Raw genomic sequence first — 20280 nt, forward strand, 5'->3', positions numbered from 1 at the left:
TGTTTCCTCTATAAATATCAAAACACGAGGTATTCTATTTGATATGGATTCCTTTTCCTGCTGGTGCTGGGTTATACACCTGGTTAAGCACAGGGGCACTCTTGTCTCTGTAATTTTAATCCACAGCCTGAGTGGAATTTACTTTTAGCAAAACACTAGGCTTCAGCTGGGAACTTTGATTAGTGGCACTCCCTTTCAAATGAAACTCAGAAATGCAGTATATAAAAGATGTAGTAGTCATTACATAGCAGGTTGGGTGTAGCTTTTTTTAAAGTCTACACTATTTTCTAACACACACAAGTTTCTTACCATTTTTTCTTGTCATTGTTCGTATCTCTGGTGAATCAGAGTTGGACAGTGAGGTTCATTTTAGGGAATCCGCAGATCTGTGTTGCCTGACAAACTCGATTCAAAAATAATGAAGGCTTTGGCTGCTTTTGTGTTCTCTGTCAAAAGAGCTGTTCGTGATTAATAGTGGTTTTAATGTCTGTTTTTACTGCATAAATGACTCAGTTATGACATGGAGGGGGTGGTCTCCATCATTTTGAAATGCAGTGCATGCTATCTGTCTGAGAGCTTAACAAGATTTTCATTCCATACAAATTGTGTTGTAACACCCTTTCATGCCTCATCCTTTCCCTTTTCTTAACTTATTTTTAGACCTAATCTACCAGTCGAATAAATAATACTGAGATGAGCAACTAAGCATCTCTATATGGTCTTATGTGTTTTTGCCTTTTTCTTACTTGCAATGCAGCCATTTCTTGCTTCTGATTTAGGTAAATATGCATGACATTAATGATGGTACAGGAGCCAACTCTTATCTGTTTGGTTATAAACATAGGAAAACATGTTTTTGATGGAAACAAGTCAGCCAACAGGCAATGCAGCCTTTTAAAATGCAGATGGCTTTCCCTAGTTGGCCAATTAGTAACTTTAGCTCTGGAACACTTATCTTCTTTCATCTTCCTGTGTGTGTCTTTCATTTAGGGTGCCGAGAGCTTGGTGTGCCTTTTTCTACAAGAGTGTCGTGCTACTTGTGTGCATATGTTTGCGTGCACAGTCGTTTGTCTGTTTGCTGCAGTAGTGAAAGAGCTACATTACTTTCCTCCAATGTTGCTGCGAGTGAGGCAAACCAACCAGACTGTTAGAAGCCAGATAATAAGCCAAAACACACATTGCGTTGCAATGAACATGAGAATGAAATGTGGAAGGCACCACTGTTAGCACTGCAGTTCTGGCAGCATTAAAATTAAATGAGTTAAACTGGGAAAAAATTGCCTTTAACTGAGTTACAGCTGGGTTAAGTAATATGCAGCATTCCAACAGCTTTACCACTGACCTCAATCTTTTCAGGAAATATTCAGTGGAGGAATAGGATCAGAGATTAACAATTGTTAACAGAACACAGGCACATAGTAGGAATTTAGATGCGAGGCACAGTAGCTAAAGGTTATCATTAGAATAGTGGAATTTTTTTTTTTTTGTATATCTCTAGATTAAATCTCACTTTTGTCTCTCTCTTTCTATCATGCAGGACCAAGCCTCAGACCAGTGAGCTTCTCTTGCATGGAAACCCTGCTTCCTTGGCAGCCTGCTCCTCTCTCTAGAGCTCACGGCCAGCATGGCAGGATGAGCCTCTGCCAGCAACGATGATGGCCAAAAAGCAAGATCCGCGGCCACCCACCTACAACCTGGTTGTGCTTGGGCTGTCCGGCACAGAGAAGGAGAAAGGGCAATGCGGTGTGGGCAAGTCCTGCCTGTGTAACCGCTTTGTCCGGCCAAGTGCAGATGACTTCTACCTAGATCACACCTCTGTTCTCAGTACCAGTGACTTTGGAGGGCGTGTAGTGAACAATGACCACTTCCTATACTGGGGAGAGGCTGTAAGGACAATGGAGGAGGGGTCAGAATGCCGTATAAATGTGGTGGAGCAGACTGAGTTCATTGATGATCAGACGTTTCAGCCACACCGAAGCACGGCACTGCAGCCTTACATCAAGAGGGCAGCTTCCACCAAGCTGGCTTCAGCTGAAAAGCTGATGTACTTTTGCACAGATCAGCTGGGGCTGGAGCAAGACTTTGAGCAGAAACAGATGCCGGAAGGCAAGCTTATGGTGGATGGCTTCTTACTCTCTGTAGATGTTAGCAGGGGTATGAACCGTAGCTTTGAGGATCAGATGAAGTTTGTTACCAACCTATATAACCAGCTAGCAAAAACAAAAAAGCCTGTGGTTCTGGTCCTTACCAAATGTGATGAAGGTGTTGAGCGGTATATTAAAGACTCACACACTTTTGCCCTAACTAAGAAGAATCTACAGGTGGTAGAAACCTCAGCACGTTCCAATGTCAATGTTGACCTAGCCTTTTTTACACTGATTCAATTAATAGACAAGAGTAGGGGAAAGCCCAAGATTATCCCCTACTTTGAGGCACTGAAACAGCAGAGTCAACAGATTGCCTCAGCCAAAGACCGCTATGAGTGGCTGGTCAACCGAATTGTAAAGAACTACAATGAGACCTGGCCTGTTGTCAGTCGGCGCATGCAGACTGCCCCCGAGTACAAGGACTATGTTTTTCTTGAGGGCACTGCTAAAGCCAAGAAGCTCTTCCAGCAGCATGTGCATAGACTTAAACAAGAACACATAGAGAAACTTAGGAAGCTCTATCTAAGTACTCTGCCACAGGCACTGTCTACACTCTTACCACAGTTGGATGAGATAGACCACTTGAGCTGGTCTGGAGTTCAGAAAGTCCTGGAGACTAAAAGAGATTTCTGTCAGTGGTTTGTTGTGCTAGATGATACACCTTGGGAGACCACAACACACATTGATAACATGGAAGATGATCGCATCCCACAAGACCTACTGGAGACACCAGCAGCGGAAGCCATTTATGAGTCCCATCTGGTGCAGCTAAGGAATGAGCGGAAACGGGCTGAAATGAGATGGGAGTTCAAGGAGAAGTTAAGTGTCTCTCCTTTTATCACACCAGGGAAGCCATGGGAGGAGGCCAGAAGCTTCATCATGAATGAAGAGTTCTACCAGTGGCTGGATGAAGCTGAATATCTGGATATCTACAATAAACACCAGAAAGAAATCATCGACCGGGCCAAAGAAGACTTTCAAGAATTGCTCCTTGAATATTCTGAGCTCTTTTATGAGTTAGAGTTGGATGCAAAACCGAGTACAGAGAAAATGGGAGCCATTCGAGAAGTGCTGGGGGAGGAGCAAAGATTTAAGGCCCTTCAGAAGCTGCAGGCAGAAAGGGATGCTCTTGTACTGAAACATATCCACTTTATCTATCACCCCACAAAGGAATCCTGTCCCAACAATCCGCACTGTGTGGATACTAAGATAGAGCAGATACTGGCCTCCAGATTCCCAACTCGGTACCCTTCATCAGACTGTGCGAGACTGGAAGGGGGGAGAGCTGAACGGATAAATCTTGTCATTCTAGGAAAAGATGGGCTAGCCAGAGAGATGGCCAATGAGATAAGAGCCTTGTGCACCAGTGACGACCGGTACGTGTTAGATGGAAAACTGTATGAGCTGACCCTCCGTCCCATAGAGGGCAATGTACGTCTCCCAGTTAATTCCTTCTACACACCAACCTTTACACCGCATGGCTGCCTATGTTTGTACAATTCAAAGGAATCTCTCTCCTATGTTGTTGAGAGTATAGAGAAGCTTAGAGAGTCGACTATTAGCAGAAGGGAAAGGGAAAACAGCTTATCTCAACTGCCACTGTCCCTCCTTCTGGTCACCAAGAGGGGGGTGGGGTCCATAGGGGATATTGGAGGGGAGACAGCTCAAACTCTCATACAACAAGGGCAGCAGGTAGCTGCAAAGCTACAGAGTTCTTACCTAGACCCTGCCTCTCCAGGCATGGGTTATGGCCGCAATGTCAGCGAGAAGCAGATCACTCAGATGTTGAAAGGACTCTTAGAAATACGTAGAAACATAGGGAGCAGCTCCCCTCCACTACCTCCTCCATCCTCCAGAGACTCTCAGTCCCAGTCAATGCTCGAGGCAGACCTGAGGATAGTCATGTGCCTGATGTGCGGAGACACCTACGACCTAGACCAACTCCTTGCTCCCTTCCTTTTGCCCCAGCATTGTCGTCCTTCCTCGAGCCTCGGTGGTGGCACCTCTGTTCTGCTGGATCTTAGTATAGGAGGTCAGAAGCAGAATATCGAGCTGTCATTGCTCTCCTTCCATTCCTCATTAGCCCTTCGCAAGGCTGGGCTCGTCCATGGCTACATTGCTGTTTACTCTACTCGCCGCAAGGCCTCTTTGGAGACATTATGTGCTTTTCTGTGTGAGGTACAAGACATCATCCCAATCCAGTTATTAGCAGTAGGGGAGAGCCAGATGGAGCTGTCAGATTCAGACTCTGCTAAGGAACAAGTTATTCAGGGGGAAGAATTGGCTCATGAAATAGAGGCAAGATTTAACACGGTAATATGTGGACATGGTGGCGTAGTAGGTGGTCTTCATAAGATAGATCTCTTCCAGCCTTTCTTAAAAGAGGCGATGGAGAAGCGCACCATTGTTGAGGCCACACACATGTATGACAATGTAGCAGAGGCATGCACCAATGAGAGCGTCAGCCCTCGTGGTGGCTCTCCCAGCCCGGTTACACTTTTGGACTCAGAAGATGATATTGATCCATCACCTCCTTACCCTACCCTGAGGGAGGATACTCTCAGCTCCCAACTGGGAAGCTTCAAGCTGTCAGAAATGGATTCAGATGATCCCTTCTCTTTCATTTCCGAGCTTAGCACTTTTGAGAGCAAGGTGAACAACAAAGTTCCTCCACAAGTGAAGCCCAAGCCAGTCCTTAAGGTTAATCTTGGCCCTTACATGGACCAACAGGGAGGCACCAACCGCCGCTCTTTGCCCCAAGCTGTCACCTGGGCCCGAGGTAGTGATGGTGGCTATGACCCCTCAGACTATGCTGAGCCAATGGATGCTGTGAGCAAACCTAGACACACAGAAGAGGAAAATATTTACTCTGTCCCACATGACAGCACACAGGGCAAGATTATCACCATCCGCAATGCCAACAAGGGTCATTCAAATGGGAGTGCTGGGGGGAATGGGTCAGACAGTGAAGCTGATAGCAGTTCACTGGAGCGCAGAAGAAAATTGTCTGCGATTGGCATAAAGCCTAAGCTTTACAGAGACAGATCCAAACGGCTTGGGAAGTTCAGCAATTTTAGGACGAGCTTTTCTATCGGCAGCGATGATGAGATGGGGAGTTCATTCAAGGCGAGCCAGGATGACGAAGCACTTAAGAAAGACAACTCCACTGAGGATAGTGAGGATCCTAAAAAGAGAAATATTCTCAAAAGCCTGCGCAGAACTAAGGTTAGTGTTCATGCAACTATCTGCTTAAGTTCAATATGAGTGCCATTTTGGTTTAAAAAATTCTGTAAATTAACTCATAAATTCAGAGCACTTTCTTTTTCTTAGTTTAGCAGTTTCCAACACAACAGTTACCAAGCTTTATTGCCAAATGTTCAGTATTTATTATTGAACCAATCGCCTACTCAAGTGCATTTTAAACTGTAAAATTTTCTTAATAACCTCCTCACGTCCTTTAATTGTTTTGGCAGATTAAAGTGTCTAATGCTAAAGTAAGGTAAAATTATTTTTTAAGCAAAAGAAGAAAACATTTGTAATGGTTAATTTTAAATATTCAAAACATGCCAGGTTTACTTTTTAATATATTTGCCTCACATATAATTATAATGTATAGAAAATCTGTATGAAAAATACCTCAAAGAGACAAGTGTGTTTACATATAGTTTATATAAATTCATCTGTATACATGTAGAAAATAGACGCATAAAATGTCCATAATCTCTCCAATATGATTAGTTCTTGTTTGAGATTGAACAGCTGTTTGCTGTTGCGATTAAATGTGTTTCTAACTAAACTCAAGGAATTTCTAATGAGTTGAGAAAGATCTGTCTTCTCTGAAGCTTAGCCCACTGATAACATGACATATACTGTAGGGGGTTTGTATAAAAGGATGTCTGCAATATTTTTTCACTGACCGCTCTGTGGGATCCCTCTAAACTACCCAGATCATCAGAGATAATGGAGGCAAACTCTGGTCAGTAAACCTCTATACCAGAAAGCAGAAACTCTTAATGAATAGGGACAGAGCCGTGGTATAGACTGTGCTATTTCATCTGTCTGTGTCCATCTCTATCTGGTATCTTCAGGTTTCCCTAGAGGAATAATGTTAGACATTGATCTTTTGCAAGGTTCTTAAACGTCTTTCTATACTGGCACTTAAAACAGATTAAAACAGATACTAAATCACTGCAGACTTTTAGAAAACTAGGTGCGAACATCCCTGCTAATAGCACTAACAAGCAAAAAAACAGAATAAGAATATAAGGAAAGTAATCTTTGTTTCAAATTAAAACCTTCCTTTTTAGATTGATCTACGGTATGTGAAGTCTGTATGTAACAGCAGAGTCACTATATGTAGTGTAATGTTTTTGTTGCTTTTACTGTCGTACTGCAGTGAAGTTTTGACTAAGACTGGACTGATTATCTTTATTTGCTTCCTTCCGTTACTTTTCTCATATTCTCAGTTTGGTCTCCTGTTCTTGCTGATTCATACTGCTTCTCACATTCCTGTCACTTTTTTCCTCTCCCCCCATTATATTCTTGTCTTTTGGACACACGTATCTCCTACTTTACTTGATTTCTGTCTCCCCATTTCTTTTCCTTCCTGTGCTTGTCTCTCACCCACATGCAGTGACCTTACAGTGTTCGGCTTATCAGCCTGGTATGCTGTTCATTCACACACATGGTGCGGTATAGAAGTGCCAACTGAACAGCAGTTACATCTGTGTATGTTGTGCTTCTGTGTCTGTGATAATTACCATGGCTGTCAGCAGAGAGGAACAGGAGGGGGATGATTAATGTTTTCACACACTCAGATGTGATGTCCAAGTACCTGAATAGAAGCTGTCCTCCCGGATAATTCAACTGCTAAGATCGCATTCTGTAGCACTTGTTGCCATTCATCCCACTGGGGGGAAAAAAGTGAGAACCTTTAAAACACAAGGTAGCAGGATTTGTGAGCAGACTAGTTCAAGTAGTACACTCAGTGGCACTTTATTATGTACTTGCTAGTATTGAGTTAGATCCTTTTGCCTTCAGAACGGTCTTAATTCTTTGTGGCATGGATTCACCAGGGTGCTGCAAAAGTTCCTCAGAGCTTTGGGGCTATATTAACATGACAGCATCACACAGTCGCTGCACAGTTGTCACCTGCACATCAATAATGTGAATCTCCTGTTCCACCAAATCCCAAAAGTGCTTTATTGGATCAAGATCAGGTGACTGTGGAGGCTGTTTGAGTACAGCGGGCTCACTCTTATGTTCAAGAAGTCAGTTTAAGATGCCGTGAGCTTTGTGGCATGCTGTTATTCTGCTGGAAGCAGCCATCAGAAGATGGGTACGCTGTGGTCGCATGGTCAGCAACAGTATTCAGGTAAACTGTGGCCTTTAAAGAGCCCCAAAGTGTGCCAAGAAAATGTCCTCCACAATGTTATTCCATCACCAGAAACCTGAACAAGGCAGGATGGATGCATGCTTTCATGTTCATCCCAAATTCTAAACGTTGATGCTGACAGCAGCCATGCCACATTCAGAGTCACTTAAATTTTCACTTAAAACTTCTGCAGATCATATTAACGATGTATACATGCCTAAATGCATTAAATTCCCACGTGATTGGCTTGCATTAAAAAGCAGTTTTGCATGTACTCAACAAGGTGGCCGGTGACTGTATGTTAGCAAGTACACAAGATGTAATAGCTGTGATTTTTACACAACCATACGCTTTGACCTTCTCTATGCAAAGGGGCAGAGCAAAAGTGGATCCATAAAAACCCTGTGATTTAAATTTCCAGTCATACCGCCCAGTACTACATGACACATTTTAAACCCACACATTTCCAAAGGAAAAAAAAAAAGCCAACAGAAGGTAGGCCAGTGTCAGCATCATTAGTTATATCAGTGCCCATGATTTGTGCCCTACGGCATGTCTTGGGATCTGGATATCCACATTACAAGCCATTATGGCTTAATTGTGGTTGTAACAAAGTGATCAAGTTCCATCACCTATTTTCTAAGCAGCTGTCTGAAAGATAAGTGTCCATTTTCAGTCTGCTGCAGCCTGAAATCCCTTCAGGAAGGCATTTTATTGAGTTATTTGGTCATTTCAGGGAGATGTATTGTGGCAGTGCCTCTCCATTGGCAAACAACCAGCCATTCCTGTTGTTGGCTGGTTGGGGTTAACTCAGCCTGTTTTTCAGTTGTCTTTTACGTGACCGTTTGGCGTTATGCAGTGTAAACATTTTCTTGGAGAGAGCCTTAGGGCGCTGTCTACCAATCTGAATCATGACGTCTAGGAACAAATAATGGAAGCTACACTCTTAGCCCATTTTAAAGCCCTCTTTACCTCAGGCGCTGACCAACTGTGTTTGTCCTGATCACCCTCCCTCAGCGAGAGGCCGGAAACGTTTCCTCTCTCTTTCGTCTGCACCTTTTTTTTTCTCCCCCTAACTTACTCAGCCAGAAAGAAAAGTGTTTGAAATTCCTCAGTCACCCAGTTTGTCTACTGACTTCATGCAGGAAAAAAAAGGCAGGGAGACAGTCAAACAAAAGGCTCAGAAACAGCCATGGAAAGAAAATGGAGATGAGAGGAATAAGAGTTATGATAAAACTTTTGAGTGGCTTTGTGTTTCAGTGTCCTACAGTGTGTGTAAATGCTCACTGTGGTGTCTGCGTGTTATTGTTGAGGATCTGTTGTGTTTTGATTTTGTGGTAGAGGTCTGTTTTGTCTCCTCAGCGCTGGCAGCATATCCTGTCTCAGTCAGCAACTGAAAGGAGTGGCCAGAAGGCAAAACTGCAGGGAGAGAAGACAGTAAGAGAGGAGAGTGGATGCAGGAGGAGGGGGTGGGCGTATAGAGACAGTCTGCTAAACTGAGATAGGGCACAGATATACAACACGCTCAGTGTGACAGGACACAAATAAATTATGAGCTGCAACATGGAGCTCGAAACCAAACTGGCAGCGAGTTATAACAACAATAGTTCTCTGCTGTTCCTAAAATTCAATTGAAGCTTTACGTTAGTGTTTTGTGAACGCATGAATACAGGGTTCAAATCTACCCCTGGTCCCATGGACGTCCCAGGGAGTGTCAGAGAGGCAGTGGAGGAGGTAGCTGGGGAGTGATAAGTGAAGGAATTCGACTTAGGAATCTGCTCATGTGGGGTTATGATGGAACGATAACTGGGAAGCTGTAACTGACTGGCTGAGAATCTGCAGGTATTTAACATGTATCACTTAGTGCAAGTCCAGACCTTAACAGGATTCTTGAAGGAGGTGCAGACTCTTCTTGGAATACTTTGTTATACTCTTATCTTTTGACATTTAGGGATTTTTTTCACTTGAACTTTTTTTGTCAACCGAAGGCTGTCATAGAGGAGCGTCTTGAGGCCAATGCAAATACTTGGATGCAAAATATATTCTTATGTATTTGTTTGCTAACTAAGCATCGCCTAATATTTTAGCAGTTAATAAGATTTAAGAAGGGAAAATCACAGTGAGTGCGCTAATGACTGAAGAGTGAAACTCATTGGCCTATGTAAAATTGAAGCTCTTAAAAGAATGTGATAAAATGAAACTACAGTTAAAGGTAAGACACATACAGACATAACTCTAGCCTACAGTTATGTGCTAATAATGGCCTTATTCATAGAAGGCTAATGAAAAATATCTTGCCATGGCGATGGCAAAAAACTCCAGGTGAGCCTTTGTTAATCTGCCCGGTCTTAATGAATCTATCACCACTTGTTCCCTCGAGTACCACTGAGAGTGAGTGTGAATATATGTGCAATCGAAAATGTTTGGCAGAGTGCAGCGAGGCCAGTATCTGGAGCAGAGGGCACGCCGTGCTTCTTCCCTCTAATGAGCACTCCTCTGCTCCTTTTCTTGTGTCTGTCAGGCCTGCACTGCACCAGCAGCCTGTGTGTCCAGCCAACCATGCATCTCTGGCTCGACACCCAGCCTTCCAGGCCAGAGCCTCAGGGGGCTGACAGACATACTAGAGATCCAGGGCTCAGAGGCCTTCAAATATCCCTGCTGAACACCATTAAGGCACAGCACAATTACTGCTGACGCCTCAGCCATACGGAGTAGCAGGCAAAAATGTTGCAAGAGTGTATCACAACTCCCATAACGGTAGTAAGAAAGTATTTAAACAATGAATAAGGGAGTTTGATTATCTGTTAACAGCAGTGCGCGTGCGGTAGCAGAGAGAGAAACAGAAACAGAATGCCATACAAAAGAACGAAGAGATAAAGTGATGAAATAAGTGATGCATATCTCTCAGGTATATGCACAGATCAGGGCTTAAGGCAGCCATATAAGTTTAACCTTTTAAGGAATGTGCGGGATAGGTGCATACACGTCTCGTCTCACAGTTGCTAACATAACAACACAGTCACATTTAAATAAGGTCATGGCCATTTCAAGACCAGTGCCACCAGGAAATGTTGATGTTCTTCTTTTGTTTGCTACCAACATTCTGATATATCTTTTTTTTTTCTTTTTTTTTTTTCCTAGAAACCACGATCCAAACCCAGGCATTCCATCTCAAAACCTGGCTACTTTGGCATGCCACTATCCACTGTGGTCACTCCTGAGAGACCAATCCCAGTCTTCATCGAGAAGTGCATCCATTTCATTGAAACAACGGGTAAGGATCTGTACGGATGCCTAATGGCATCCAGTGCAATGCATCGCAGGTTCTTGTGTTTCAGTCGTTTAGCTAATAACTCTTATAAAATGACTTTGTTGTTGTGGCCCTGCATGTACTACAGCTGCTTCCATTAGTGTGAATCGTTTCTTTTCTGGTGGATATTTCCTTATCCGTCCTCTCTTCTTGGTCGGTTTACATTTACATTCACGCATTTTCTTTGTCTCTGTTGTTCTTTGCTCAGGTTTATTTGATGATTGTGCCTAAGCCTATAGGTGGGCTATACAGGAGAACATCTACAACCCACTTTTTTATAAGGAAAAGAAAATGAATTGAATTTGAAATCATTCACATAAATATTAAAGGGTTCATGTGGCATGTTGCAAGTGGTTCATGTAAAAGCATCAAAGAAAACATGGCCGTGGTTATAGTGACAGTATTTTCTGTTGCCTTAGAAACAGAATCATTGATTTTAAGCAGCATAATTTTTCTTTAATATGAAGTATGTTAGAATATTAGTATGAAATATTCTCATCTGCTCTGTGTTATGTGAATTTTGCAGCTGTGTTTCGCTGACAGGTCTTTAGACTGTTGCCTGGCCTCTTGTCTCCTCTCTGCAAGCGCAGACACACGCGCTCCGATAGCTTCCTCTAACCTTGCTACCCTGTTGCCATGCTCCTCAGCTGCCCCACTGCCCTAGGATTGCCAGCTTGCTTCTCACTCTGTTACCAGCTGTTACATTAAACCAGAAGCAAAGTCTTGCGGGGTCAGTGCGCGTGTGAAGACATCGCACGCCTCTCCCTCTTCTCGGCTGGATCCATAAAAAGGATTTTAGCTACTCAAGCCGTCAGTTAATAAAAAAAAATGTGCACACATTAACTTCATAATGGGAGTTGCATTTGGCCAAGCTTACTGACATGCCAGTGCATTCCACTGTAATCTCTGTCCTGATTAAAGACTCAGTATTTGTGGATTACTGCGGCCTTACAAAACATCCGCCTTCCTCTGTGCAGGAGCGTAGGGGCAAAGCTCTCGATAACAAAGCGTCATGATAGGTTTCACCTCGCCCTGTTCAGATGTTCACTGGAAGTGGCTACAGCAGTTGCACCTGGTTAAAGTAGAAAAACTGGTTGCATATGCATTCAAGTACGCACAAGAGTGAATTCCAAGCTCCTCGGGAGGTATTTTCCACCTATTATCCTCACTCGCTGCTTTGTAGTATTTCTCCTAATGCGCCGTTTCCTTTCCCCTCGTCTCTTTTTGTGTCCTTGTTTCTCAACTTCTTTCTCCTGATCTGCTCCTCCTCCTCCCTCCATCTCTCAGAGTACCTACACTTGTCACATTTGATTTCCTTCATCTTCTTCCTAGCACACATTTCTTTTTCTTTCCCTGTCCTGTTGTCACCCTTGTCTAGTCATCATATTTTTTCCCTACTGTTCTCAAATCCTGTGTTTCCTCTTTCATTGCTTTCGGTCCTTCCCCCACACCTTTTGTTTGCATGCGGTTGGGTGTGTTTTAGTTACACCATGGTTATGAAGTTTCTTTTGTGTGTTTGGCTTGTTCGGGTTTTACCTATGAGTATAGGCATGTGTAAGCAGTATAACTTCACACATCTTATTAACCAACAGCGTATGTATGTATGTATATGTGTGTGTGTGTGTATATATATATATGTATATGTATATATATATATATATATATATATATATATATATATATATATATATATACATACACACACACACACACACACGGGGCACAATTCTGGGACTGGAAGGGGAAATGAGCTACAGTGTGCTATTTAGTTTTGATTGCAGCTGCTGTAAAGTCAGACTTTACTTATCCTATCTGCGTCCGTAATCTCTGGGTATAATCACACTCTCAGGAAATTACTTTACAGCACTGACACTATGTTTGTCACTACAGTGCGAGCTGGTAATGACTGACGTTGTCAAGCTGACCTTGGACCTGCCGCTTTAACCTACATCCTTCCCTTTTCCTTTTACCTCGAACAAAAACACTTAGCGCTAACTTGAAGGAAGAGTTCAGCCCGAAATCAAATAAACATGTTTTTCCACCAATTTGTCCATCAAATTCGATTTGGTGTGAGTTACCCAGGTTTGGAGATACTGGATGCAGAGATGTATGCCTTCTCTTGAATATGATGGAAATTGCCTTAGCTCATCTTGCACTGCTTAAAAAGAAAAATATATCTGAGAAACTCTGTGAAAGTGTCTCTTTCCTGACGTCATGACCCAGTTACTTAAACTACTTTATACCAAACTATATCCACCAGCCAAATTACGCTTGCAGTTAGCTTTCAGCTCAGGTAGAGGGATGGTTGGATGGCTTATTTCACCCTTCTCGTGCCATTATATTCCAACATAAGCCAAATATCTCTACAGTCAATATCTCAAAAACTAGAACTTCAGTGAAAGAGATGATCGATATTTTGTTTTATAGTCTCGCTTCAAACCCTGTCCCTGCTTATATGCAGCTGTGTAAATATGAAAGGTAATCCTCCAGTCCTTAATATATACATAAAAAGCCCCACAAATGTTCATAATCATATTTTTTTCTGGTTGTGAATAAAACACTTTTTTTCTCTTCTTGTAGTTTCAATCCTAAAGTCTTCTGTTGCTTCTTTTATTCGTGCTTCATTGCTCACTCTCTTTGTCCTTGAGAATAATAGGAGTGGATGTGGTATTTTGTGTTATTTTCATGCATTCTGAGCTTGTAGAAAAGCAGCTATATAAAATCAATCCACAGCGACTGCTGTTATCTCTTCTCAGCTCCGGCTTTCTCAGCGTGGTAGTCGCTAGTCGCAGTGTGCTCTGCTCATGGGTACTGAGGTGATGAATGTGTCTTAGCGTGTGCAGGCATATCTGCCGGCCGTACAAGCCTCCATAGCGACGAAAAGGGCAGCACCCAGCGACCGCTCGTCTCCATGGTGAACTATGAAATCAGCCTCTGGGCTGCTGAACCCTGAGAGAGACTGGGATCTGGGCTGATGTGGGATCAGCTGGAGTGGTGTCAGATAGTAACACTCTGCAGAATCGCAGCCTCTAACGCGGCGGGAACATTTATCGCACTCTTGGTTTGTGTGATTGCAGGGCTACAGGCATTTTTGACCATTTGATTGCTCCTGGAAGCTAACAAGTCACCACAGATTAGTGTAGTTTAGGTTTTTGTTCTGGTTTAAAATGTGTGTGCAGTGCTTAAAGGTATATGCACCAAAGCTGACAATAATTCATTTGTTGAATATAAACTGTTTTATGAATTGGAAAAGCCTTAAAAAGGTATATAAGAAAATGTCTGAGGGGGCAGAAAAAAACTTGTTTGTCATAGGGAAATTTTTATTTTTGCCGTGCCCCTGGAGTGATTTTATCAGGAGGACAAGGAATTTTTTTTTTTTCCACCTTCTATAGCCACTAGCTTCTTCTCATTGTCCCCTAACCTCCCTCAGTAGTGTGTTTTGGAGTTTTCCATCCTTCTGGTTAGCCCTCCTTATCTTAATCCCTTTATTTTTTCTCATTCTCTCTTTCATCAGTCTTGACTATGCATCCTCACACTCCCCCAGTGGCCATCCCATCCTCGGGTGCTTTTTCTATTTTGCACCTATCTCTCCCTCACCACACCACTACTACACTGCTCCCTCTCTCCGTATCTGTCCTCCCATCCCTGTTTTCCTAGTGTCTGGCTCGAAAAGCTTTTGTGGGTAATTGATTGGTAGGAGGGGAGGAGATCAATGTTGTATGCCTTGACTGAGAGCTCTCTCATTTCCTCCCTGCCTGTTCCTTTCAGGCCCCATTTTTTTTCTGCCACTCCCCATCTCCTTTACTCCCTCTGGATTGCTCTTTGTCTTCTTAGATTGCCACCAATGTGTCAGCGAATACAGGATTTTAAGGATGTAGATTTGGGGGGGGAAATATATTAATTAACCAAAATGAAGTGCACTTTCATTTATGCTGGCACTCCATGTGTCTTTCTGTCCCACTTTGGCTTGTTTGCAGTTTTTCCAATTTGTTCATTAGGTGTGTGTGTTCTGGACTACTAGCAAACTTTCTAATATGTAAAGAAAGTGTTTGCCGTAGTTGGTATGAAAAATCAGTGCATTTGTCAAAAATTATAGTAGGTTAAATTAGAATAGATTATTGCAGTAAACAGATTATAAAATCCAACAGCCTGACATAATAAGCATTTAATTGGCTACCTCAATCATGTTGCATTAGTGCGCACCTGCTGTGAGCCATTAAAAGTCTGGAAAAACACAAATTTAAACAGTAAGCAATAGGAGCAGTAAGGCTTGTAGGAAAAGTAGCACTCATTGCTACTCTTTTGTCTTGTGTTCGTGGTTTGAGATCTCATGTTTGAGGGATTCATATTTGCTACAATTCTTTATCAGTCTGTTCAGAATGTCAAATCATGACTTGGAATTTTAGCTTGATTTCATTGCTTTTCTTATAAAGTACATATTATTGTGGTTGAGTTTAGGCTGCAAATTGACTTTAACTTGGAGAGAAAAAGCTTGTGAAAAACAAATTACAATTTCTCATGTTATTTTATAGCATTGTGGCACTAAGATGGCCTGAATTTCTCACAATGGACCAATGGGCTATTAGCAGACCTGCAGGAGTGCTTTATGGGTTTAATAAATTGTGCTAATAGTGTGTTTAGATTGAAGGGGACATAGGCAAAAAGCACAGCCTTCAGTAGCTGTACTTTTTCTCACACAATTCTATGTTATTTCAGCAGCTCCCACGTATAGTTGACACTTGTTGCAAATTAAACATATGAAAATAACTGTGAGCTAATACCATTTCTCTCTTTCTTTCTCTTTCCACCAGGCCTGAACACAGAGGGCATCTACAGGGTCTGTGGGAACAAGGCAGATATGGAGAGCATGCAGCGGCAATTTGAGCAAGGTGTGTTACTTTGTGCCTACTGTACTCACACGTACATGTGCACATATGCCTCAGATGCACACCTACAGGTGTCTGTCTGCTTCTATCTGTTACAATCTTGTATCACCTTAATTAACCTTGGAGCATTAATTCTTCTGAGGGAATTGGCCTTCACTTCCTCTTAGATTACTTCCTCCTCCATCGTCTACCTGCTTCTCTGCGCGCTTGCAGCTTCACTTGGTACAAGAGCCCTCGATGTGTGTCTCCATGCATGTGGCTGTCTGGTGTGGGCAGTTAATTGCCTGCAGATTGGTTTGGTTAATGAAGCTTGCAGCTGCCGAGATAGATGGCGCAGAAAGATGGCTCGTGTGTGTGTGTATTCACGCATCCACGGCTGGTTGAGGTTAAATCCTACTCTGGTAATCAGAGTTGAAACCCAGTGTTGAATCATTCTGAGCCTCAGGCTGATGGGACAAGACAATTACAGGTGAAGCTACAGCGCAGGTGTCTCATAGCAGTGCTGAAGATGGCACTTCGTCACTTCCACGAAGATTCAGATAACTCATCACAGGTGAAGCAGCATCAGAAGCTCTATGCTTGGAAACTCTAAAAGTGGGAGCTCAAATCAGACTTTCAAGAACTTGTTAAACTGAAGCTGTGAGACTTGTCTGTTTTGCCTCTTTTTTTCTGCACATACTACCTTTGTAAAGTAACAAGTTATCAGAAAATGGCTTTTTTAATTAAGTCTCCCACACACACGCTCTCTGGGAGAGTGGTGCTCTATTGGTTTCTTTCTTTGCTCAAATTAACTTTACAATTATCTGTCGTTGATTGTTCTATTTAACTATGTTTATTAACTAAAATGATTTGTGGTACATCAACAGAGATGCTATTTGATATAGTTTACTTTGATATTTATATCAAGTAAACTATGAAGTGAGAAGTCTGTTTGGCCAGCCTTGTCTCTAAGATGTGTGACACTGGAAGCATCTAGGAAAATTGGCATTATGAAGACCTAGCAAATTGAAGTGCATCATCATATTAAACAAAAATTATTTATATCATCTCCCATTATTTCTACAAGGCACTGCTGTTAATGGGAATAGATCTCGGAAAGTTTGAAATATTGGGTAAGGTTTACAAGATGATACTGAAACCTGCTATGATCTATGGTTTGGACAGGAGGTGGAACTGCAGGTGGCTGGGTTAAACAGGCTAAGATTTTCACTGGGAGTGACGAGGAAGGACAAGATTAGTAATGAGTACATCAGAGAATCATCTCAGCAAGAATGACCTGGTTTAGACAAGTGCAGAGGAGGGATGGTGAATATATTGGACAAAGGATGTTAAAGATGGAGCTGCCAGGCAGGAAGAAAATAGAAATACCACAGAGAAGGTTTATGAATGTAGTGATATCGTGATATGAAGAGGATTGGTGTGACAGAAGGGCATGCTAGCGATTGGGTGAGACGAAGATGGACCCCTAAAAGGAGCAGCCCAAAAAAAAAAAGAATAAGCTGCCATTCAAGATTGCATTATGTCATATGCTGCTGTATTGAATTTGTGTAGTTTTATATTCAAAGGTGAGTACAATGAGCAAAGAAAAAAATAGTAGCACAGAATGAAAAGTTAATCGGTTCCATGGATGCAAAGAAGTATTGATCAAACGTATTGACTGATTGGCCAAAAGGATAACACTGATAATCACACAACAGTGGCATCAGTTCGGTGAATGAATTTTGCACTGGCTAGGCTATATCTTCAAAGATGGCACAAAGAGCCGAAAGACAGTTCAGCTATTTTTCATAATAGAGATTACTCTCTTTCCCTGCAGCAGAGGGGGACTAAATAATGAGGAAAACAATAAATATGTATGCATCCCTACGTGGTACCATTTTGTTCACTGTCCTCAAATGTATTAAATTGCCTTCTTTTACTTGTGTGGTCCAGGGATAAAGCATTGATCTCATGATACCGGCGTGATGACTAGATGAAATTAGAAGAGTTATTTTTTCTTATACATTCTATGCATGCACAGTTGGGATGTATATATTTGGCATACATCTGTCTTGCATTTAAAATGTCGAATTTCCCTTTCATTTTTTTTCCCCTTAGACCACAGCCTCGATCTGGTGGAGAAAGACTTCACCATCAACACAGTGGCAGGTGCCATGAAGGCCTTCTTCTCTGAGCTACCTGACCCTCTGGTGCCCTACAGCATGCAGACAGAGCTGGTGGAGGCCTTCAGTAAGTCCTGGGGCTGTGGGGACGGTGAGGTTGAGGCATGTGTGGGGAATTCTGCACTAAAACCCGAGGATGGATTGGATTTTGCCTGAAATCCTTTCCCCTTCATTGTAACTTTTCTTTAACCTAACAAGCAATACTCCTGCAATCCAAATCCACCCATGGGGAGAATTGGATTTGTCACTTGGTAAAGGGCTGGAAACGGGAGGAGGAGAAATGGATGGAGGGGAGAATATTTAAGGCTTTGAGAAGGAGGATACGGGGCTGATTGCGCAGCGTGATGAGGGATGCAGGAGCACTAGGGTCTGGATGAAGTCATGAGAAAATATGTTAGATAAACGAGAGTGCCCCTGCCCTCTCCACAGCCTCGCTTTTTCTCTTTGTGTCCTGTAATCTGTCAGAATGGCGATTTAAAGCATAGCTTAGTCTTGCATCACGCCAGAGAGATTTAACCCTGGGCCGTGAGGCTGCTGTCACTCACCGAGCTCTGCATCCCATGTCTTTGAGTGTGTGTGTGTTTGTTTTCTAACGCCCCCAGCGTGACCTTTCAGCTGTGACAGAGACCTGATAAAGCTCCTGCAGTCTGTACCACAATAGAGGAAAAGAAGTGAGGGTGAAAGAAGAAGAAAAATTATGGTAGAGTTGGAGATGAGAAAGGCGTCATTTGTGGAAAATAGCAAATTGGGGTTAGCAGAGAGGTGGAGAAAAAGGCGACTGAGAGAAAAGCTGGTGGGTGGATTTTTGGTGGATATTGTCATGGTGACATTACTTTAAATAAGCTGTAAGGAACTCGAGTTAAGTTTTGATCGCTCGTGATGGATGTAGAGCGGGAGGAAACTGTGACTGTGTAAAGTCGTTCGGTCCCAGATCTGTTTTTGATCCGCACTGACCTCATTGTGGGAATACAAACTCAGATTGTGCGACTGTAAATCATGTTTGTGATGTGCAGGAGAACATCTGCTGTTTCTCGCTGCTGCTCTCTGCCTCACTCACGCACACACACACACACAAACTCCCGCACTCTCAATGGACTGTGTTAGCCGGTGACGTCAGTTTGTCTGACTCACTCCTCACTGCCATCAGGCTTAACACACCCTGAGTGTGTGTCAGTGTGCGAGTGTGTGTGTGTGTGTGTTGCTGTAAGCTGCAGGACACTGTAATGGGTGTATGCATGGTGTATTTCTGCTGCAATGTGTGCGGTCCTTGTCCAATGGGGGGGTTTTTTTGTTTTTTTTTTATATATTATTTTTATGAATCTAGTCTGGAGTCCGTTCAAATATTTCTGATTTTGTCAGGGAGAAAATTTTATATTAGGATTAAATCAATGTGTCCTGCACAGACCTCTGCTTTTAGAGCTGAAATTGCCTCCCCATGCTCTTCAAGCTCTCTGCTATTCAGTTGTGCTCTCCCCATCCCTTCCTAATCTTTCTTTACTCTCCACTCGCTCTCCCCTGACATCTTCTCCTCAGATTCTTCTAATCTTGTCTTTCAGCCACTTTTCTCCCTCCTGCTAACCTCCCGTCTCTCTTTGCCACCATTCAGAGATCAACGACAGGGAGCAGCGCTTCCAGACGATGAAGGATGTTCTGCGCCGCTTCCCTAAGGAGAATTATGAGGTCTTCAAATATGTCATCAGCCACTTGAACAAGTGAGTGAACGGTGGGGGTCAGATGACTTCTGGCGACTGTGCTGACTACACCACTGGTCAGACAGTCAAGTGACCCAAGGGTGATATCAGTGTGATGAGCTTACTGATGAACAGAGGTTTTACTCAGTCTGAGAAATGATCGTCATTAATGCCGTGGTCACGTTATCTCTATTTTGAAATGGAGGGTAGTGGATGTTACATTTTAATTTATGTAATAAATGAATAATTCTGTTATCAGCATGTGTCAGGAAAACTGAAACCTGAATTCAAAAGTGTATATAAAATAGTGGCCATCGACCTGAGGGCCTAACCCCCTCTAAAGGTGACAGGATGATTAAATAAAAAAGAAGGGGCATATCAGTTATTAAAAAAATAAGGTTATTTTACAGTTTGGGCTTTCTTTATCTTATCAAGAGACAGTTTCACCTCTACATGGTTGTAAATTGAGAGACTCTTGAACTTCACATCATAAGAAAAAAACGTAATTATATTCTGTGAGATTCTAAACTCAAAATTTGTGAAACACGCTCATGCTCTGAAGGACCTTATCAGATCCTGGGCCAATTCAAGATTTAAGACATAAAATAAAACACTGATTTTGATTAGGTGCATGTGCATAACCAATGTCACCATGTTCCTGTTGACAGTGGTGTGATGTTGTCGATGCAACCTAGCGAAGTGAAGCAATG

The 20280-nt window shown here is 42.6% G+C and overlaps 1 protein-coding gene across 2 annotated transcripts in view; it reads left to right on the forward strand.

Annotated features, from left to right (window-relative positions):
• Positions 1 to 20280, forward strand: part of arhgap35a (Rho GTPase activating protein 35a) — a 58786-nt gene that overhangs the window by 35731 nt on the left and 2775 nt on the right. For both annotated transcript variants that reach the window (XM_026192419.1, XM_026192420.1), the window contains exons 2-6: positions 1538 to 5372; positions 10663 to 10795; positions 15643 to 15720; positions 17815 to 17946; positions 19486 to 19591. In XM_026192419.1, coding sequence (XP_026048204.1) covers positions 1653 to 5372; positions 10663 to 10795; positions 15643 to 15720; positions 17815 to 17946; positions 19486 to 19591 — 4169 coding nt within the window. In that variant the 5' untranslated portion in view covers positions 1538 to 1652. The remainder of the gene's footprint in view (positions 1 to 1537; positions 5373 to 10662; positions 10796 to 15642; positions 15721 to 17814; positions 17947 to 19485; positions 19592 to 20280) is intronic.

The sequence above is a fragment of the Astatotilapia calliptera genome, chromosome 14 (genome assembly GCF_900246225.1).
Source record: "Astatotilapia calliptera chromosome 14, fAstCal1.2, whole genome shotgun sequence".
In the NCBI taxonomy this organism is placed as follows: Eukaryota; Metazoa; Chordata; class Actinopteri; order Cichliformes; family Cichlidae; genus Astatotilapia; species Astatotilapia calliptera.